Here is a 15763-nt window from a genome sequence, read left to right as displayed (position 1 = left end):
CAGCCTCTTTAAGCTTTTTACTGAAGTACAGTTTGTTTAAGTGACTTTCACTTTTAACAAAATTCATGTTTTCATCTTTACTTTTACTCAAGTTTATGTCCTTTACTTGATTTAAGCTTATAATTTTACTGATGCCCTTGTCAACAGTCTCCACAGTGTTTCATTACGAGGCTTCACTGCGACCTTGTGGCCTGTATGTGGTACTGCAGAACTTGTGCATTTTGTATCGGACTGATGAAGAAACTGTTAATTAACACACTTTTTTCCATAGACTGCCTTTTGAGGTATTATATCATGTATACGGCTGTTTACTTAAGGTTGTAAGCATGTATGTAAACCTTTAACATCATCTCATCTCCTGATATTTCTCCTGGTATCTCATTATCTGGTTCATGTGAACGCCTCCCATTGGCTGTGGCCACTACACAGGAAGGGCCACATGGTGTTGTTTTTATTTTCATTTTGGAGTCCTGATTAAGACCTGACAGTTGAACATGTTTTTTTTAGAATGATTTCTTTTAAAGTTTAAACCATGCTGATATTTGCGTCCCTGGTTTCTCTCTGGAATCACCCTTTTTGTTTTCCAGGAGCACCAGACACAATTTTTGCAGACAGTTCAGTGTGTTAAAGAAAAGCAGCCGGTTATCACTGTGAAAAGTAAGAGACCGTGTGCAGGAACTGGTTTCAGCATTTTAATGCAAACGTAGAAAAGTCTTGTTAACGAACAACAAGGGAACAAGCGTCACTCAGCGACTCTCTGATGCCACAGTGCGTATAAAATTAAATATATCAGTATAAACAGAAGCAAAACAAATAGCGGCAACATGACACACATCACGTAATTTTTAACTTATGAGAACATTTCAAGTTAAAAGTGAAGCTCCTATCAGGCAGGCAGGAAGGCTCTCGGCGAAGCTTCTTGAAACAGACGAGCACCAGACACACTGCGTTCAAAACAACGGTACAAATTTTTTTTTCGCTAACTACCAACGTGTTTGTGTAGATGCTAAAACACTCAGGAGTATTCTCCTCTTTTACAACAAAGTTAGTAAATCTTCCTTTCTTTGCTTCACGGAATACAGGAAACACAGGACGTCTGCGTGGGTTGTACAGCAGTGCCGATCATAGTTTGAGTGAGTTGACCTCTATGATCTGCTGCAGGACGTTGTCCACATCCGTGGTCTCCATGCTGATGCCGCCCAGGTCCAGATGGGGCAGGAGGGCCGTGAGAAGCACCACTACGTTGTTGCGGATGCCGAGCAGACTCTCCTGTGGCGATCTGATTGGGGAACAGAATCATGATTAACGGTCCCTCAGGTCCAAACTGCATTCAGGTCAGCAAAAATTCAGAACAAGAACTTATGTGTGATCTGTAATGACTCTCTATAGACAGATGTTCGTATCTGAAAGAATACACACCTGATGTCTTCAAAGGCCTCGTTGTCGCTGGCTCTCACCCTGCTCTGACTTTCCATCTTGTCCTTACTGGGTCTGTCCTGCTCAGGCTGCTCCTTCGGCCCACACACAGCTCCCTGACCCTGGGCCAGCACCTCCTCGAGTCCCGAAGCCCGATCTGGGCTGCTGGATGAGGTGGAGCTCTGATACGGAGGTAGAGGTACAACAAAAGGATCACTGAGAGTTTTGCTGTTAGATCTTCATTTATAATCAGTGAATGTGGGTGGATTTAAATGCCCTTGAATAAAACACTTTCACTTCTGATCACAATAAACTCTGCTGACCTCGGCATCGTCCGTCTGGCAGCCGACCTCTCTGCTGTCCGCGGTCGCCGGCCCTCCGTCTGCGGTCGTCATCGTGCCTTGCGTTGTCTTCTTGATTTCCAGACCCAGAAGCCTCCGTAGCCTCTGGGCCTCTTTCTCCAACCCGGCCAGCCTCTGCACATTAACGTCCCAGTCGCTCCCCTGCGGAGGCGGCGGTCTGCTCCGCGGCCCCTCTGTCCGACTCAGTGGAGACACCATCACGGTCTGGGTGGAGGGGAGAGAGTGGGTCCAGGTGAGGTTGGTGACGACTCGCTGCGCCTTGTCCGCCTGTTTCTCTGCTCGGCTGCTGCCGTCCTGCTTGGTCTTCTCCGAGGATGGTGTTTCAGTTGCATCTTTTTGTTTCCCGGGATTTTTCTCCTCCGCCATATTTTCTGAGTCGGGCTTTCGCACCTCCCAAAGACACGGCTTCTTTTTCACACAGTAAAATAATGATCCCGGTTTCCTTTTGAGGCTGCAGAGAACAAAAGCTCAGTCAGTCTGTTTCAAGACAAGGGCTGTGTGGGAAGTTATGACATCGTGGAGACATTTCATGGTTTACTTTGTTGTCCAAATTTCTGTATTTAGTGACAATACAGCAGAAAACAAAGACAGCTCTGAGGGTCTCTGAGGGCTGAAAGTGACACAAACATTTTACCTCTAATAATAATTTATTCTTATTCTAACACTGCCATTCTTTAAAAATGTTTTTAAACTACAGTGCCAGGGTGTTGAGGGGGTTACAATTTGAATAATGGAGGGGCTTGAAGCACTAATGCAAAGACGGTTGTTTACAGAGCTCCTCATTTGCTAAACAAATATCATGGGCAGATGTTTTCAACGGAATAATCCCACGCTTATCTATGATCCCTTTTCTATGAACGACAGTGGTAGGGTGCCAAATTTCACAAAATGCATATTCCTACATAATGCTGCTTTAAAAAAATAAAGTATGGAAGCTTTATCTTTTATTAGTGGGTCGCTCTGGATAAAAGTGAAGCTAAACTAATGTGATATAAAACACAGGGATGTAAAGGGGCTGTGTGACTCTGTGAGTTTGCTAACTGAAGTATTTGGGAAATGGAAACACTTCGTGCCACTCACTGGAAACTGGAACGAATGAAGGAACAATGACTGAAAGGAAGTGAAAAAAAAAGTCAAGGATGAGAGCAGATTATCTGAACTACTGCACCTTAATGTGGGTCTCTCCCTCTCTCTCTCCGTCGGCTCTGCACTTCTGTCTTTCTTTTTGTTTCCCTCTTCATCTTCACGCCTGCGGTCACTCGTCTCAGTTTCCTCCTGCCCTTGTATCATGTCTTTAATGACCGTGTCTCTTCCAGTCGACTCTCGTCGTGTGTGCGTTGCTTCGGCCGAGGCTGCATTTTGCTCGCCTGCATCCTCGTTTGCATGCGTGTCTGTTTGATTATCTCCCGGGTCGTCTGCACTTGTTGTCTGATCGGCACTGTCGTCCTCTGCCTGGCACTGATCTTCTGATCCCACGCGCTGGCTCGGCTCTGATGAGCTGCGCAACAGGATTTGATGTTTGGCCGCTGGGTCCTGGGGCACACACACCTGTGACACGACAAGCAAACGCACTTATTACACACAGTATTGACAAAATAACCCGAAGAGGTGAAGGATCTTTATCAAAAAGGGAAAGTGGCTTAAGGTTCAATCTTTTCACAAACCTCCAGGGATCTCTCTCGTTTTCTGCTTTTGGGCTGTTCACTGCGGGGGAAACAAAACAGAGGTCAAGAAGTTCAAAGAGACAGAAACTCAAAATATGAGGTGACATTTGTAGTATGAAGAGATGTAATGCAGAGTGCTAGATGAGGTGACAGGTGTGTGTCCGAGTTTGGCACAGTGCCACTGACTGCAGTCCCCTCATTCATTTAAACAAGGCCGCTGTATTGGTGGTGCAACGGGCTCCAAAAACAAAAATAAAAGGGGCACCATGCACCAAAAGTTGAACAAGGCTCAAAGTTTGCAGCATTGCAATTCATCATTATTATATTTCAAGGTGCTCGATCAAATATGTGCAGTAGTTTGTTTGGTGTAATATCAGAAGTGATATTCTGCGGGGGCTCAAAAAAATGTATCCACTGTTTTACATCTCATTCTTTCACAGTATTAACTTACGGAAAGTCTCGTTGTGCTGGTGCGCATGAATGACCTTGTAGTTACTTTGTCAAACTGGTTTCGTAGTCCAGCTTGACTTCAGCCCATGAATGTACTATAGACCTGGATATACATCACTCAGCCTTACTTCCAGTTTAGCCAAGAGGCCACAGGCAGTATTACAGCAGGACATTTACCTCATAGAGCACGACATAGAAGAGACATTTGTAAGACAATATTAACCCCCCCTCCCATATATTAACAAGAAAAGTGATTTCAAAATCTGTGACTTCATCACAATGTCAAATCTACCGCACATACTCAGTGGGCCACAAAACCAGGAGGCAAACCTTGATACTGGAATTGTTCAGGGCGAGTGATTCTCATTGGACTATCTGGTTCTATTTAAAATCTATTCTTCATCCAGACATTTGCTATCAAGTTAATTTATTGATTCCAGTAATTAACTTCCAATCACTCCCCAAAAAAGTACTCTTTGTATTAGATGTTTTTGTATTCAACAATTGAAAAAGAGACAAAAAAAAAAAAAAATCCTTTGCAACTACATGTAATTAAACCAGCTCGCAATGTTTTGGAGAACTGATGAATTCTCTCGTCCCTGTTGCTGATCGTCGTCAGGCAAGAGTTCAGCAAAACTAGACTCTTCTCTACCTCCACACATGCAGTCACGTGGACAACCACCGGAAATAAAGAACTGACTGACTCTAACCGCAAAATGGCACGTGAACCCACAGACACATGCACACATGCAGGAAGGAGCAGCAGTGTGAAATATCTGCCCAGCTAGAAATTCACACACCGACGCAGTTTGGAGAGAGTTTTGAGAGAAATGTGAATTTACTGCTTCTTGTGGTTCTTCTGGTAGCTGGGTGTCAACAGTTCCTCGCTGTCTTCTGCTTCCTCCGGTGACGAGCAGCTTCTGCAAGACAAAGACATCTGGCTTAGTAAACTCCACTCTGGCTAAAGTTAGGGTCAGGTCCTTCCTGTAACAGCCACCGCAGAACACACACACACACACACACACAACACTTGCCTCCTCTGTACGTTAAAGTTCATGTAGACGTCCTGAGCCCTACGTTAAAGCTTTAACTAGTGAGGCGATGCATCTTCCAAATCAATCAGAGATACAAGCACGCGATCATTTAAGGATTGTAGAGCCTTAACTCTACGTCAGCTGTGCCATCCGCTTCCATTTGGCCAGCCAGATGTTTCTAAGATGCTTTTTAAATGTGTAGAATTCCTCTCACTTATGTATTTTAGAGAGAGACAATATATAGGACAACACTCAGTAAAGGGAACTTGATAAGCCAAAATAAACTCTGTGACGTCAACCTCAGGAGTTCCCCTTTGATTAGATGCTCACAGATGTTCAGCATGACTCTTTTTCTTTTCTTTCGGCGCACCTGTAACGTGGATTGGGGTTCTGGCTGCAGTTCCAGCTCTCAGGAACGACGTCGTAATGATCTGCGGGGACGCTTCGCCACTTCAGGCACTCTTCACACTGTAACCACACAGGAGCCCTGCAAAGAGCAGACAGACAGGTGTGAGATCTTTCCAGTGAGCAGAAGTCTGAACATCAAAAAAACAACAACTCCTGTATATTCTCTGGTTCAGTGCATCGTGTCTCGGCATTTTGTACTCGACTTCGCTTCAGCTCCAGAGGCAGCGTCTCGGCTCTCTGGTTTCAAGCTTTGGGAAATACATCAGCCATTTTCACTTTCGGTCGACAAGCGACATTTTCTCAAGTTCCTACATGAGTTTTACCACCTGACCCACATTTTCAGGGATGTCTACCATCATTATCCATGATAGGTTTATAGAACATGGACTCGTTGTTTGCCCGCGATAATAAACTTGATTTGGAGCTACTTCTTGTGTGTTTTAGAGTCAAATCCTTGCACACTTCTTGCAGTTCAAAAGTCGACACTCACTCGACATCGTCAGGATCGTCCTCGCTGTTGTCTCTGTCCAGAGCCTGAAACTCTCGCTCTCTGGCCTTCTTCTCTGTCACCTCTCTCCAGTAGTCGTTGAGTTTTAGGCCCAGAGCGCCGAGGGTGAGTCTTGGGAGAAGAAAAAAGGAAACGACGGTGAATTTCTCAATCTGTTTTTGCTAACACAACGCCACCGTGAAAAGCACATTGGGCATTTCTTCCCTGACACGTCTCACTGGTGTGTGTTCTACCTGTATTCTTTGGTGTATTCGAAGTCTTGCTTGTTGTGAGCAGGTCTGAGAAAGTTGCACTCGATGACACCGATGACGCCGACTCCTACCCGTTGACCTGAAGCCTGTGGGACACGGGGCGGTGAGATTTAAGCAGAGGCAGGTATCCAATAACACTACATGTGGAGTAAAAGTCCTTTTTCCTTCACCTTCAGCTGGCAGCCCACTTTCTCGTAGGCTTTAATGAGTCGGTTCTTGTGGTACATCATGATGCCATAGTGGTCTTTGTTTTTCGGGGTCAGTCCAAAGGTCACCTTCACCTTCTCTTTCTGACAGACACCAGTCAAGGTTACCAGCGCTGGACATTGGCAGGTTTCAGAATAACATCAGATATGTAAAAAAAAATGTTGCAAGCTGATGATATCCGCAGTGGACAGAAGCAGAAGCCACATTACACATGTTATGACTGATAATAACAAAAGGAATATTATCCGGTGTGTGTGTGTGTGAGAGAGAAACAGAGTTGCTAATATGACACTTTTTTGGTATCAGTGTCAAAAACTATATATATTTTGTGACAGACATATTAACTTGATTTTCCACAGCTAAAATCCTGGTAAAAAAACAAATACATTTTGTTTTCGGGTGATTTTGTTTCGGGTGAGTGCCCAGGCCTCATCAGTGTTGTTTGGGAGTCATTGTCATTAACATTTTAAAAAGATGCATTAGTCTGTGTGCTGATTTTATGTTTGTTGGGTTACTATCAAAAAGAAAAATGACAGAAGAGTCAAAGTCTGTGTTTGAGTTTGTCCGCTTATTGTGAGACAGCAGCTAGCAAGCTCGGAGCTAACGTTAGCCGTTAGCGTTGAGGTTACTAAAAGTCATGTCATTAATTTGTCGTTAGCTATCACTAGGCTAAACATCTCCGTTTAAATGTAACATTTCCAGAGTTGATGCGTTTTTTGTGGTGCGTTTGAATAGTAAATGGATAATTTAAAAAAAACAACAACAACTTTAATTCTTGTACCGTGTGACATGTTTGATCATGACCAAAGCAGTGGAAGCATTTTCCGTTTTCAAACATGTATCAACTACCGCAAGCTTTTTTATCAGCTCTGAGTAAAATCCACAAACATCCTGCTTCCTGTCCGCGTCGGAACATAGGCACACGCAGATGATGTGAGGATACACTGAAGTGGGGTTTGTACACGTCGTGCTCAACGTGTTTCAGCCTCTTCGCTACCAGTTTCGGCAGATTCTTCTTCCCCCTCAGAATAACCTGCGTCCTCGGCTTCAGGTACAAGATGCTGAGGTAGGCCTGCCACCAACAGAGAAACAGAGACAACTTCAATCCAAAACGTTTAAGCTGGAATTAGTTGGGACCGTTAACATTTTTATTTATATTGTCATTATTGAAGAATTTGAGAGTCTTGAAACTTGCGAAAAACATGAGTTAACTTCACCAAATTATAAATCCATTAAAGGACTGAGATGACATAGAGTATATAAGCCACAAACAATTTGACATGAAACTGGGGCTGTGTCACTATAAAACCACAGGCACATCTTGGTGAGGGAAGACTCACTCCAGTGTTTACTTGAAACTGGCACACACACGCACACCGCTACACCCGGCCACACACACGCACACACACGAGCAAACACACTCATTTGTATGGGGCTCATGTTTGCTGTGTACTAAAGGGGTTTTACCAAAACCTCAACCACAACCACCTCATCTCTCGCCCCGAATTTTACTCCAACTCTCATCTTCACCATTAACCCTAAAAATCACGAAGGACGGCGTCTTCACAAACCTCACTTTTCTTTTTCTTTTCATTTGATAACCACTGGGTTATTGGGAAAATGCATCATCAGGGCTTTTTTTTTCTTTGTCGGAACAGATTTTTGTAATGCGGCAGAAACACATGCTTAATATATCGTGTTATAACTAATGGACGCAGCGCAGTAGTGAGACAACCTCCACTTAACAATTTATACCGATATATCGAAAGAACAGCTACTGAATGGACCTCCTGGTAGCGCTGTGTTGTCAACAGCTGTTTTGAATCACACTGAAATCCCAACTTTATGGCAAAAATGGTGAAAAAGTGCTCAGAAATAACAGAAATATGAACATCTACAACTTATGATCTACTGAATGGACCCTGTCAGACAGTGTTGGTGTGATGTGGCAGTGAAGCCATGTTGCTGCGGGTGACAAGTGCTGCATCTCAACAGGAATACCTGACTGAATAAAGACACAGCGCGGTAAAACTGAAACAGCAGCACAAGCTTTACTATAATCATAATAGCTGTACTGCTCTGCACCTGTACGTCGGATATATATAATCTACTGGATTGTGTCATGGTTGTTAGTTCCTCATTTATATTTAAAGCCTCAGCTTCTGTGACGTGGTTTACGTTCCTCTTCCTGTCTTTGTCCTTCGCTGCTCGTTGGTTTATCTTCCGCCTTGGCCGCGCCGATGCGGATATTTTGCACAAATTCTACACAAATTCATCACTGATATGTCAGAAACCAAGAGGAACGCAAAAGTTGATTAAGACTTTATCTTCACCTATTGATCTGTGAATCCCATGTTTTGTTTTACAACAGAGGGGGAAAATATCGGCTCAGAAAAACAGATTTATTGTGTACGAGTTCTCAGTATTCTTCTCGTGTTTTACCTGCAACTGTGTCCTCACATTATCCTGGTTCATACTAATTGTAGTTTTATTGTTCTCAGATTATCACTACAGGGCCTTTTTTCCCTGCCTTTTGTGTTGTGGACGTCAGCTTTAAAGCTCACTTTTTGATTTTCTAACCGCCTGCCATGGTGTCTTGCAATTTTGTCTAAGGATTGCCTTACGGAACAGAAATATGGTGCTGTTTTGTCAGTGGAACAAGGACAAAAGATGTCAGCGTCGGTGAAGGCAGAGAGAACAAACTCAACCACACAAGGGAAGTCAGGGGAGGCGGGATGTGTAGTGAAAACCCAGTCAGCATTATATCTGATCACACAGGCGACATACGTCCTCTCCACTCACCCTGAGACTGTAGTGCATGTCTGGGATGTTCTGTTCAGCTCTCAGGGTCCCGCTGCTCCTCAGACCCTTCCTCAGCTCCTCGATCTGAATCGAGGGGAGGCGGAAGTCAGCCGTGTCGGTATCAAAATCGATCTCCGGGTTGCCGTCTTTGGCCCTTCAGGATCACAGGGGAGCAAATGTTTAAAACAGGCGAGGACGGAAGACGCTGTAGAATTCATGGCTTTCACAGCCGCACAAAGGGGTTCTGAAAGTGTTGTGCAGCACTCGGCATGTGATGATAACCATCAAAGCGGAGGCCACTTTTTCTGACTCCAACGATAAAAGAGGAAGTGAAACTGACGAAAGTGTGAGGAGCACCTGAACCATTTCTCTCAGCAGCAATTAGAAGATCAGGGAGGGACTTCCAATCTTTGACTGTAAATGTTTCTCTGCTCTCAATAGGGCGATGGCACGGAAGCTTGTTTCAGGACGTTTCAGGTGTTGTTTTGCATGAATTTGTCTAAAAATGTGCCTAAACAAATATCCTGTGCGTGCGCGTATCGACCCTGATTTGCCTCTCCATTGGAGTCTGTTGTTTGCATACTATGTTAGACCCGCCCCTCATTGCATGAAGCTACAGACTACAACCAGGAATCTGTGTGTGTCAACTCAAACTAAAGGAGCAGTTCAGCATTTAAGCTGGCCTGGTTCTGCACACTTTGGTTGATTACTTAGCACGAAAGCCGAAGTGCTAAAAACAACCGTGTGAGATAAAACATGTCAGCAAATAGGCTTTAAAAGCGCAAGGGAGCTCTCTTTTCTAACCTTTGGCCAGAGCCAGGCTAGCTGTTTCACCCCTTTACTTTATTTTAAGCTAAACTTACACTCTCGTGGCTGTAGTTAATCTTTAATAGTAAGATATGAGAGAAGTCCTATCATCTAACTCTCTGCAAGAAAGCTGATCGGTGCGTAACAAAAAGAATTTGACTGCTTTTAATCCTGATTTTGAAATACTGAATAGGGCTACAGGTGGAAAACAACTTGTTATTGTTAACTTTTAACCAAAATTCAGCAAGTTTCAGACCTGCGGATGTTCCAGATCAGTATCTTGGTGCCCTTCTTGGCGGGTATGGAGTCAAAGTGCACGTGTATCTGCTCCAGGGAGGTGATGATGGAGTTGGTGAGGATGGCTGCCAGGCTGGCCTCCGAGTCCTCGGTTGTCACCAGAGACTGTAACACTGGGTTAAGGTCGGGACGTGAAGTAGTTTGCGAGATGAAAAATTCTGACACATTAAAGAGATGAGCGTTTCAGACTGCACCGCAGTTCAACTTACCTCAACGGAGGAACATAGAGTCTTTAAACATGGAGGAATCAGCAAGCACATGTGGCTGATTTTTTTGTCCTCTTGTTTTGGGGTTTTGCTTCATCATCATCAAATTGTCAACAAACAGGCAGCTGGCAACTTAGACTAGTTGTACCAATGGTATGGATGGAAAAATGAGGCAAAGTAAAAAGTAGATTCCGGACTAAAAAATATACTTGTGAGAGCAGAAGTACAGTTCACAAAAAAGGAACGCCAAAAGTACTTAAACTGTAATTTGTTACTACTGACCCTGCAATCAGTCTGAGGAATCTCTCTTATGGCCTTGTACTCACCTTGAATAGTCATTCACTAATTTCAAAAAGATAACATTTAATTCACTTCAGTTTAATTCAGTATACTTTATTTGTCCCTGGGGGTAATTAAAGAGAGCTACTCTACGAGTTAAACTTTCGACTGCACGAGCAGCGACCTGGAAGCGGAAAGAAACATGAACATACGCTGACGCTGGACAACAAATACACAATATTCTTTTCCCGCTGTTTGATGAAGGATATTGGTTTGTTGGTTGAAGGGCACAATGGGGACGATGACGGCCTGGGCCTTGATGTTCTCCAGGTAGGTCTGAGACAACATCCCCACAGTCTGGCATCCGCCGTTCTTGGTGAAGATGAGCGCGTCGCGGCCCAGACGCATGGAGCCGGACTTGAAACCGTTCCCGTACACCCCGATGGCGTGCTGACTGGCCTTACCCGAACCCTTTTCCGTGAAACCAAAGCTGGACAGAGCGGGTGTGTGTATATATTAGAGACATGATTACTTTTCCAGGGTCAAATTATTTTTTTCACGTTGCTTGTCTGTGTGGGAGAAATGTGCATGGGGGGGTGTTGTATGAGAACTAAATGCAGAATGTGGTCTAAAGTTGTTAGTGAGTCATATTTTTTGTGGTTTAAATTTTTTTTCGGTGTGAGAGCATCCGAGAACATCCTTTTCTTCAACTTCATGAGAACACTTGCAAAGTGCGTCTTACCTGAGCATCTTGTGCAGCTTGTTGGGTGTCATGCCGCTGCCGTTATCAGTGAACGTCAGACACCGCTGACCGGCCTCCTCCACTACATCTATCCAGATCTGTTTGGCGGATACGCCAGGATCTGATGCATTGTCTGCAACAGGAGAGAGAAAAAGACAAATTTAACGACGGGGAACGTTTGCGGGGTGGAGGGAGATTTTCTCAGTGATTAATTCAGTCTCTCTAGGAAATTGTCAAAGAGGAAGAAACACACACATGAGGTCATTGATGCATGAATCAGCCTGTGAGTAACTGCTTTTTATAAAACAAACTCCTGTTTTCTAAAAAAATATATGTCGTCATGACAACACTGCTCTTGAAGTACTGACTGAGATCTGGGAACGCGTATTTGACGTTCACATAATTGCGGTTGCTACGTTAGCTCTCCGTTCACGTGTGGCACATATAGCGCTTGTCATCCAAACTAAACCAACGTAAGAGCTGAGCCGGAAAGTGAACAAACAGCATGACTAGAAAAGATAACTGTGTCGGACTGCATCTCTGTCGGCTAACAACAACCCAAAGTTAGCAAGCTAGAAACATACCTTCCTCAAACACCTCACCATGTTAATTATCTTTCTCTGTGAGCTCCCTGTGTTCCTGTTTATCTTTCCCATCATCTTTTTCCACCAATCTTAACCTGCCATGGTAAACACTTAAAGGTGACGACTACTTACAAACCCGAACTTAGCACCTATTAGCTTTGAACCACATTGTGCTGCTGTCATGCACACAGAGGTTTTCGTCAGATTTTAGACAACAATTAGACATTTTCAGCATTTTCCTTTTTCTACACTTTCTATCCTTTGTGTGCCCACAGAGGCAGACAAAAGCTGGCTACTCATTTCTAGCCTGCGACAACTTAATTTGTCTGCTAACATTACTGCTGCTGGCAGTTTTAGCAGCTGAAGCTCTCAGGCTAACATCTAGCAAATTAAGCTAACATTAGCTCCATATGAAAACACACTCGAAATGTCTTGTTTTTCCACCGCTGTCCATCACATTGTTCTTGTTTTGCAGGAATAAAAATAAGATAATCCAATTTTTACTTGATGCAACTAAGGGTCGACGGCATGACGAACGTTGTTTTAGCCATGCTGTCACTTTCTCAGATATCAGCGATGGACTTGGTGAGTACAATGTTATTACTATCAAAGAATGTTTTGAAAATAAGATTGTGTAAATTTGGATTTTTCAACCAATCAATCAAACACTGATTTGCATAACGAGGCAGTCAAAATGATGAAGCTCTATCTACTTTTCCTCTAATAACATTAGCTTCAGCACGCAGGAAACCATACCAGGACCCTGAAAATCAGAAAAATAAATCAGGAAATCAGTAATACTTCATTTCAACCACAGTGAACCAAGCGCTGGTTGTGGACTGGTGCGGGCGCTGGTTTAAAGTCGGTTCAATGTCAATGTCCTCTTTTACCACAGGGACACGAGAGCCTCTGTAGAGTGACATAATTTGATCACAAATATGACAACATCGACTCTTCACACGTGTCGCCTCTAGGACTGGTTCAAATAGGTGAAATATATTCTGACAAGTCAGAACTAGCTCGCTCTGGTTGTTTAAAACCGCTGTCGTAAGTGGTTTATGTTGGTCCCTGGTCCTGATGACCGCCCCCAACCACCACCGCAGACCGTGATGTAAGCAGTTCTTCATACTAGACCGGCAAAGTGTTGGTGCCACTGTGGAACCAGTTTTCCTGGCCGGGAGCATGTTTTTTGTTCCAGACTTGGCACTGGCTCCAAACCAGTGCTGGCAAAAAGGGTCATTCAGGACTCTGCCTCACTGACACCTGTGCCAAGCCGCTGGAGAGAACACTCACCGACATCCCCCATCAAGTTACATCAACAACATCCTATATAGCCAAACAATAAAGGAATAAAAACACATGAACAATAAAGTGACTGTGAACTCTCCACTCAGAGTTACAAACACACTGTAGTGACGTAGCATATTAGTAAAACAGAATGCTGATGACACACAGAGAGACACCTCTGATCTGTATTAAAAGTTTTTTGTATATATATATATATATATATATATATATATATATATATATATATATATATATATATATATAAATATATATATATATAAACTTTATTGTTGGCCTTCAGTTCCCACACTCGAGCTGAAACCAACAACAAAGTTCATCAGCTCGCTCCATCTCATATCTCGACAGCACCACCGCACTGCAGCGATGTGCTGCATCTGCATCATCTACACACAACAGTCTGTGACACCCGCAGTGTGACGTCCTGCTTGTTCCTGCTGCTGTGACACCCAGCAGACGTCCACACAGGTCAGCAGGGTGAAGTCTGACCGGCCAGACCGAAGCGCGGACGCTCTCAGTCACGTGGACGGTCAGACTGTGTCCTCGTGACACGGACACCTGGACGACACAGGTTTTCCCATAAAACAGCTCCAACCTGTGTTCACAACGTTATTTCTGTTGCAATTTAAGACAGAAGTGGTGTTTGTAACTTACACTTTTTTTTTTTTTTTTTAACTTAACAACAGCGTTAATACTTAAGCATAAAAAAGTCTCTCTCAGACGCGGTGCTGCGGTGATAAGAGTCGTTGAGAGTGTGAAAGAGGAAGTCCTGTCGTTTGTTTTAACACACAGTCCAGTCAGAGGGGAAGACGGCGGAAGAGAGCGCTGAAGTGAAAACATGGAGAGTTTTAACCAGCAGCAGCAGCAGCAGCAGCGGCAGGTGAGCAGCAGCAGCAGCAGCAGGTGAGCAGCACCGACAGTCTGTCTACAGTCCACCGCACAGCGACACCTTACCTATGAGCTCCGCCACCGCGCTGAAGGGCCAGGTGTGACTGGTGGAGTTGCTGTTCAGGAAGGAAGGGCTCATCTAAGACGAGAAAATTAAACACATTTAAGTGTTTTTCGTCGTCATTCTTCTGCATCTGCTGCACAAACAACTCACTTCGCAAGTTAAAACACACACAGAGCTGCAACAAGACATGGAAAAAGGTGAAATACATACGGAACTGAGACGGATCCCATGCTCGCTCAGCCTCGCCATGTTTTGGACTGACTGACTGTGTTTTTTTTTTTTTTTTTTTTTTTTGTTGTTGCCTCCTGTCGTGTCACTCTTTAATGCGCGCGCACGTACGCATACACATGCACACAAAAGCGATGGGCGTTGCGTCGTCTGAGCTGTCAGAGGAAGTCGACTGCGAGCTGACAGCAGAGTTCACACACACACACACACACACACACACACCATGTGACTTCTTCGACACTTTTGTAAAGGTACACCTGCAGTCAACTAACTTTGTTATTACGTATATATTTATGTGCGATTAATGAAGACATTTTCTTTGTTGTAGAACACAAACCCACTACTTTTATAAGTTAATAAACAACAAAAATAAAGTTTGATAAGTTTGAGTCATTTTGAAACCTTTTAACCTGAAACCTCTGTATAATGATGACTTGTTGGTCTGTTAACACCTCAAAGTGTCATTGTTATTACACATTCTTATAACTTTATTTTAGTTTTTTAATTATGAAATAGTCTGGCGCAGATTCTAATTGTTTAGAGCCTACTAACTTTGTTTACCTTTGTTTGTTGCCATGATAATCCATATGTATATTGCATACACACACTCACTACTAAAATCACTTAAGTTAGAAAATGACAAATAAGAAAATGTTCTGATGGAGTGGTCTGTTGCCCGTATGCTTGGGGCCAACCACAAGACTCTGCAGACCTGAGAGGCAGCACACAAGTTAGATGAAGAGGGTGCAGCACGGCTGACCCTGATTTTTCTGTTATATTTGTATTAGGGGTGAGAGATCCTGGGTGGGAGGTTTATAGGAAGTCGCCTTGGGGGGGCTAATATTGTTACTTCCCTGAAAATGTACAAGCAACTTTATTTGTAGCTGCACTCATTATGTGGAGGAGAAACCTTGTGTATGATGTGAATATTTATATATATTGTTAAATAAAAAATGTAATCACAAACGAGAGACGTGGGGTCTCATGTTTTAAAGTCTACTAACTGTGTACTCTCTTCACCTTAAAGATAATGTTTGATGCCATAGTAATTTTGTAACACACACACACACACACACACACACACACACAGAGAGCAAACACTATCTTTAAGGTGAAGGGAGTACACAAGTCGCATTGTCAGAAGTACGTTAAATATCAGATACTTTCAGACTTTTATTCTAGTATTCTTCGTATGGGTGACTTTTTCATTTAGTTATATCTTAAAGCAACACTATGTAACTATTTTAGTGAACATGGTAAT

General features: G+C 43.5%; 1 protein-coding gene across 3 annotated transcripts; it reads right to left on the bottom strand.

Annotated features, from left to right (window-relative positions):
• Positions 1–678: 678 nt before the first annotated feature.
• On the bottom strand, positions 679–15291 carry zgc:152774 (uncharacterized protein LOC553526 homolog). 3 transcript variants are annotated; one of them, XM_037077698.1, is made up of 17 exons: positions 14485–15291; positions 14277–14349; positions 11434–11566; positions 10961–11181; positions 10166–10313; positions 9103–9256; positions 7244–7372; positions 6264–6383; positions 6076–6179; positions 5825–5953; positions 5297–5413; positions 4735–4812; positions 3443–3482; positions 2947–3326; positions 1740–2229; positions 1420–1598; positions 679–1279 (listed from the first exon to the last, which is right to left on the bottom strand). In XM_037077698.1, the coding sequence occupies exons 1-17, from the start codon at positions 14521–14523 to the stop codon at positions 1123–1125; spliced, it is 2691 nt and encodes an 896-aa protein (XP_036933593.1). In that variant the 5' UTR covers positions 14524–15291; the 3' UTR covers positions 679–1122. The 3 variants fall into 3 exon arrangements, with proteins under 3 accessions (XP_036933593.1, XP_036933595.1, XP_036933594.1); XM_037077700.1 differs by lacking the exons at positions 14277–14349; positions 14485–15291 and adding an exon at positions 12036–12185; XM_037077699.1 differs by lacking the exons at positions 14277–14349; positions 14485–15291 and adding an exon at positions 11689–11787.
• Between the last annotated feature and the right edge of the window lie 472 nt (positions 15292–15763).

This window comes from Acanthopagrus latus, chromosome 18 (assembly GCF_904848185.1).
Source record: "Acanthopagrus latus isolate v.2019 chromosome 18, fAcaLat1.1, whole genome shotgun sequence".
In the NCBI taxonomy this organism is placed as follows: Eukaryota; Metazoa; Chordata; class Actinopteri; order Spariformes; family Sparidae; genus Acanthopagrus; species Acanthopagrus latus.
Note: the sequence above shows the minus strand (reverse complement) of the source record. Positions and strands in the feature narration are given on the sequence as shown.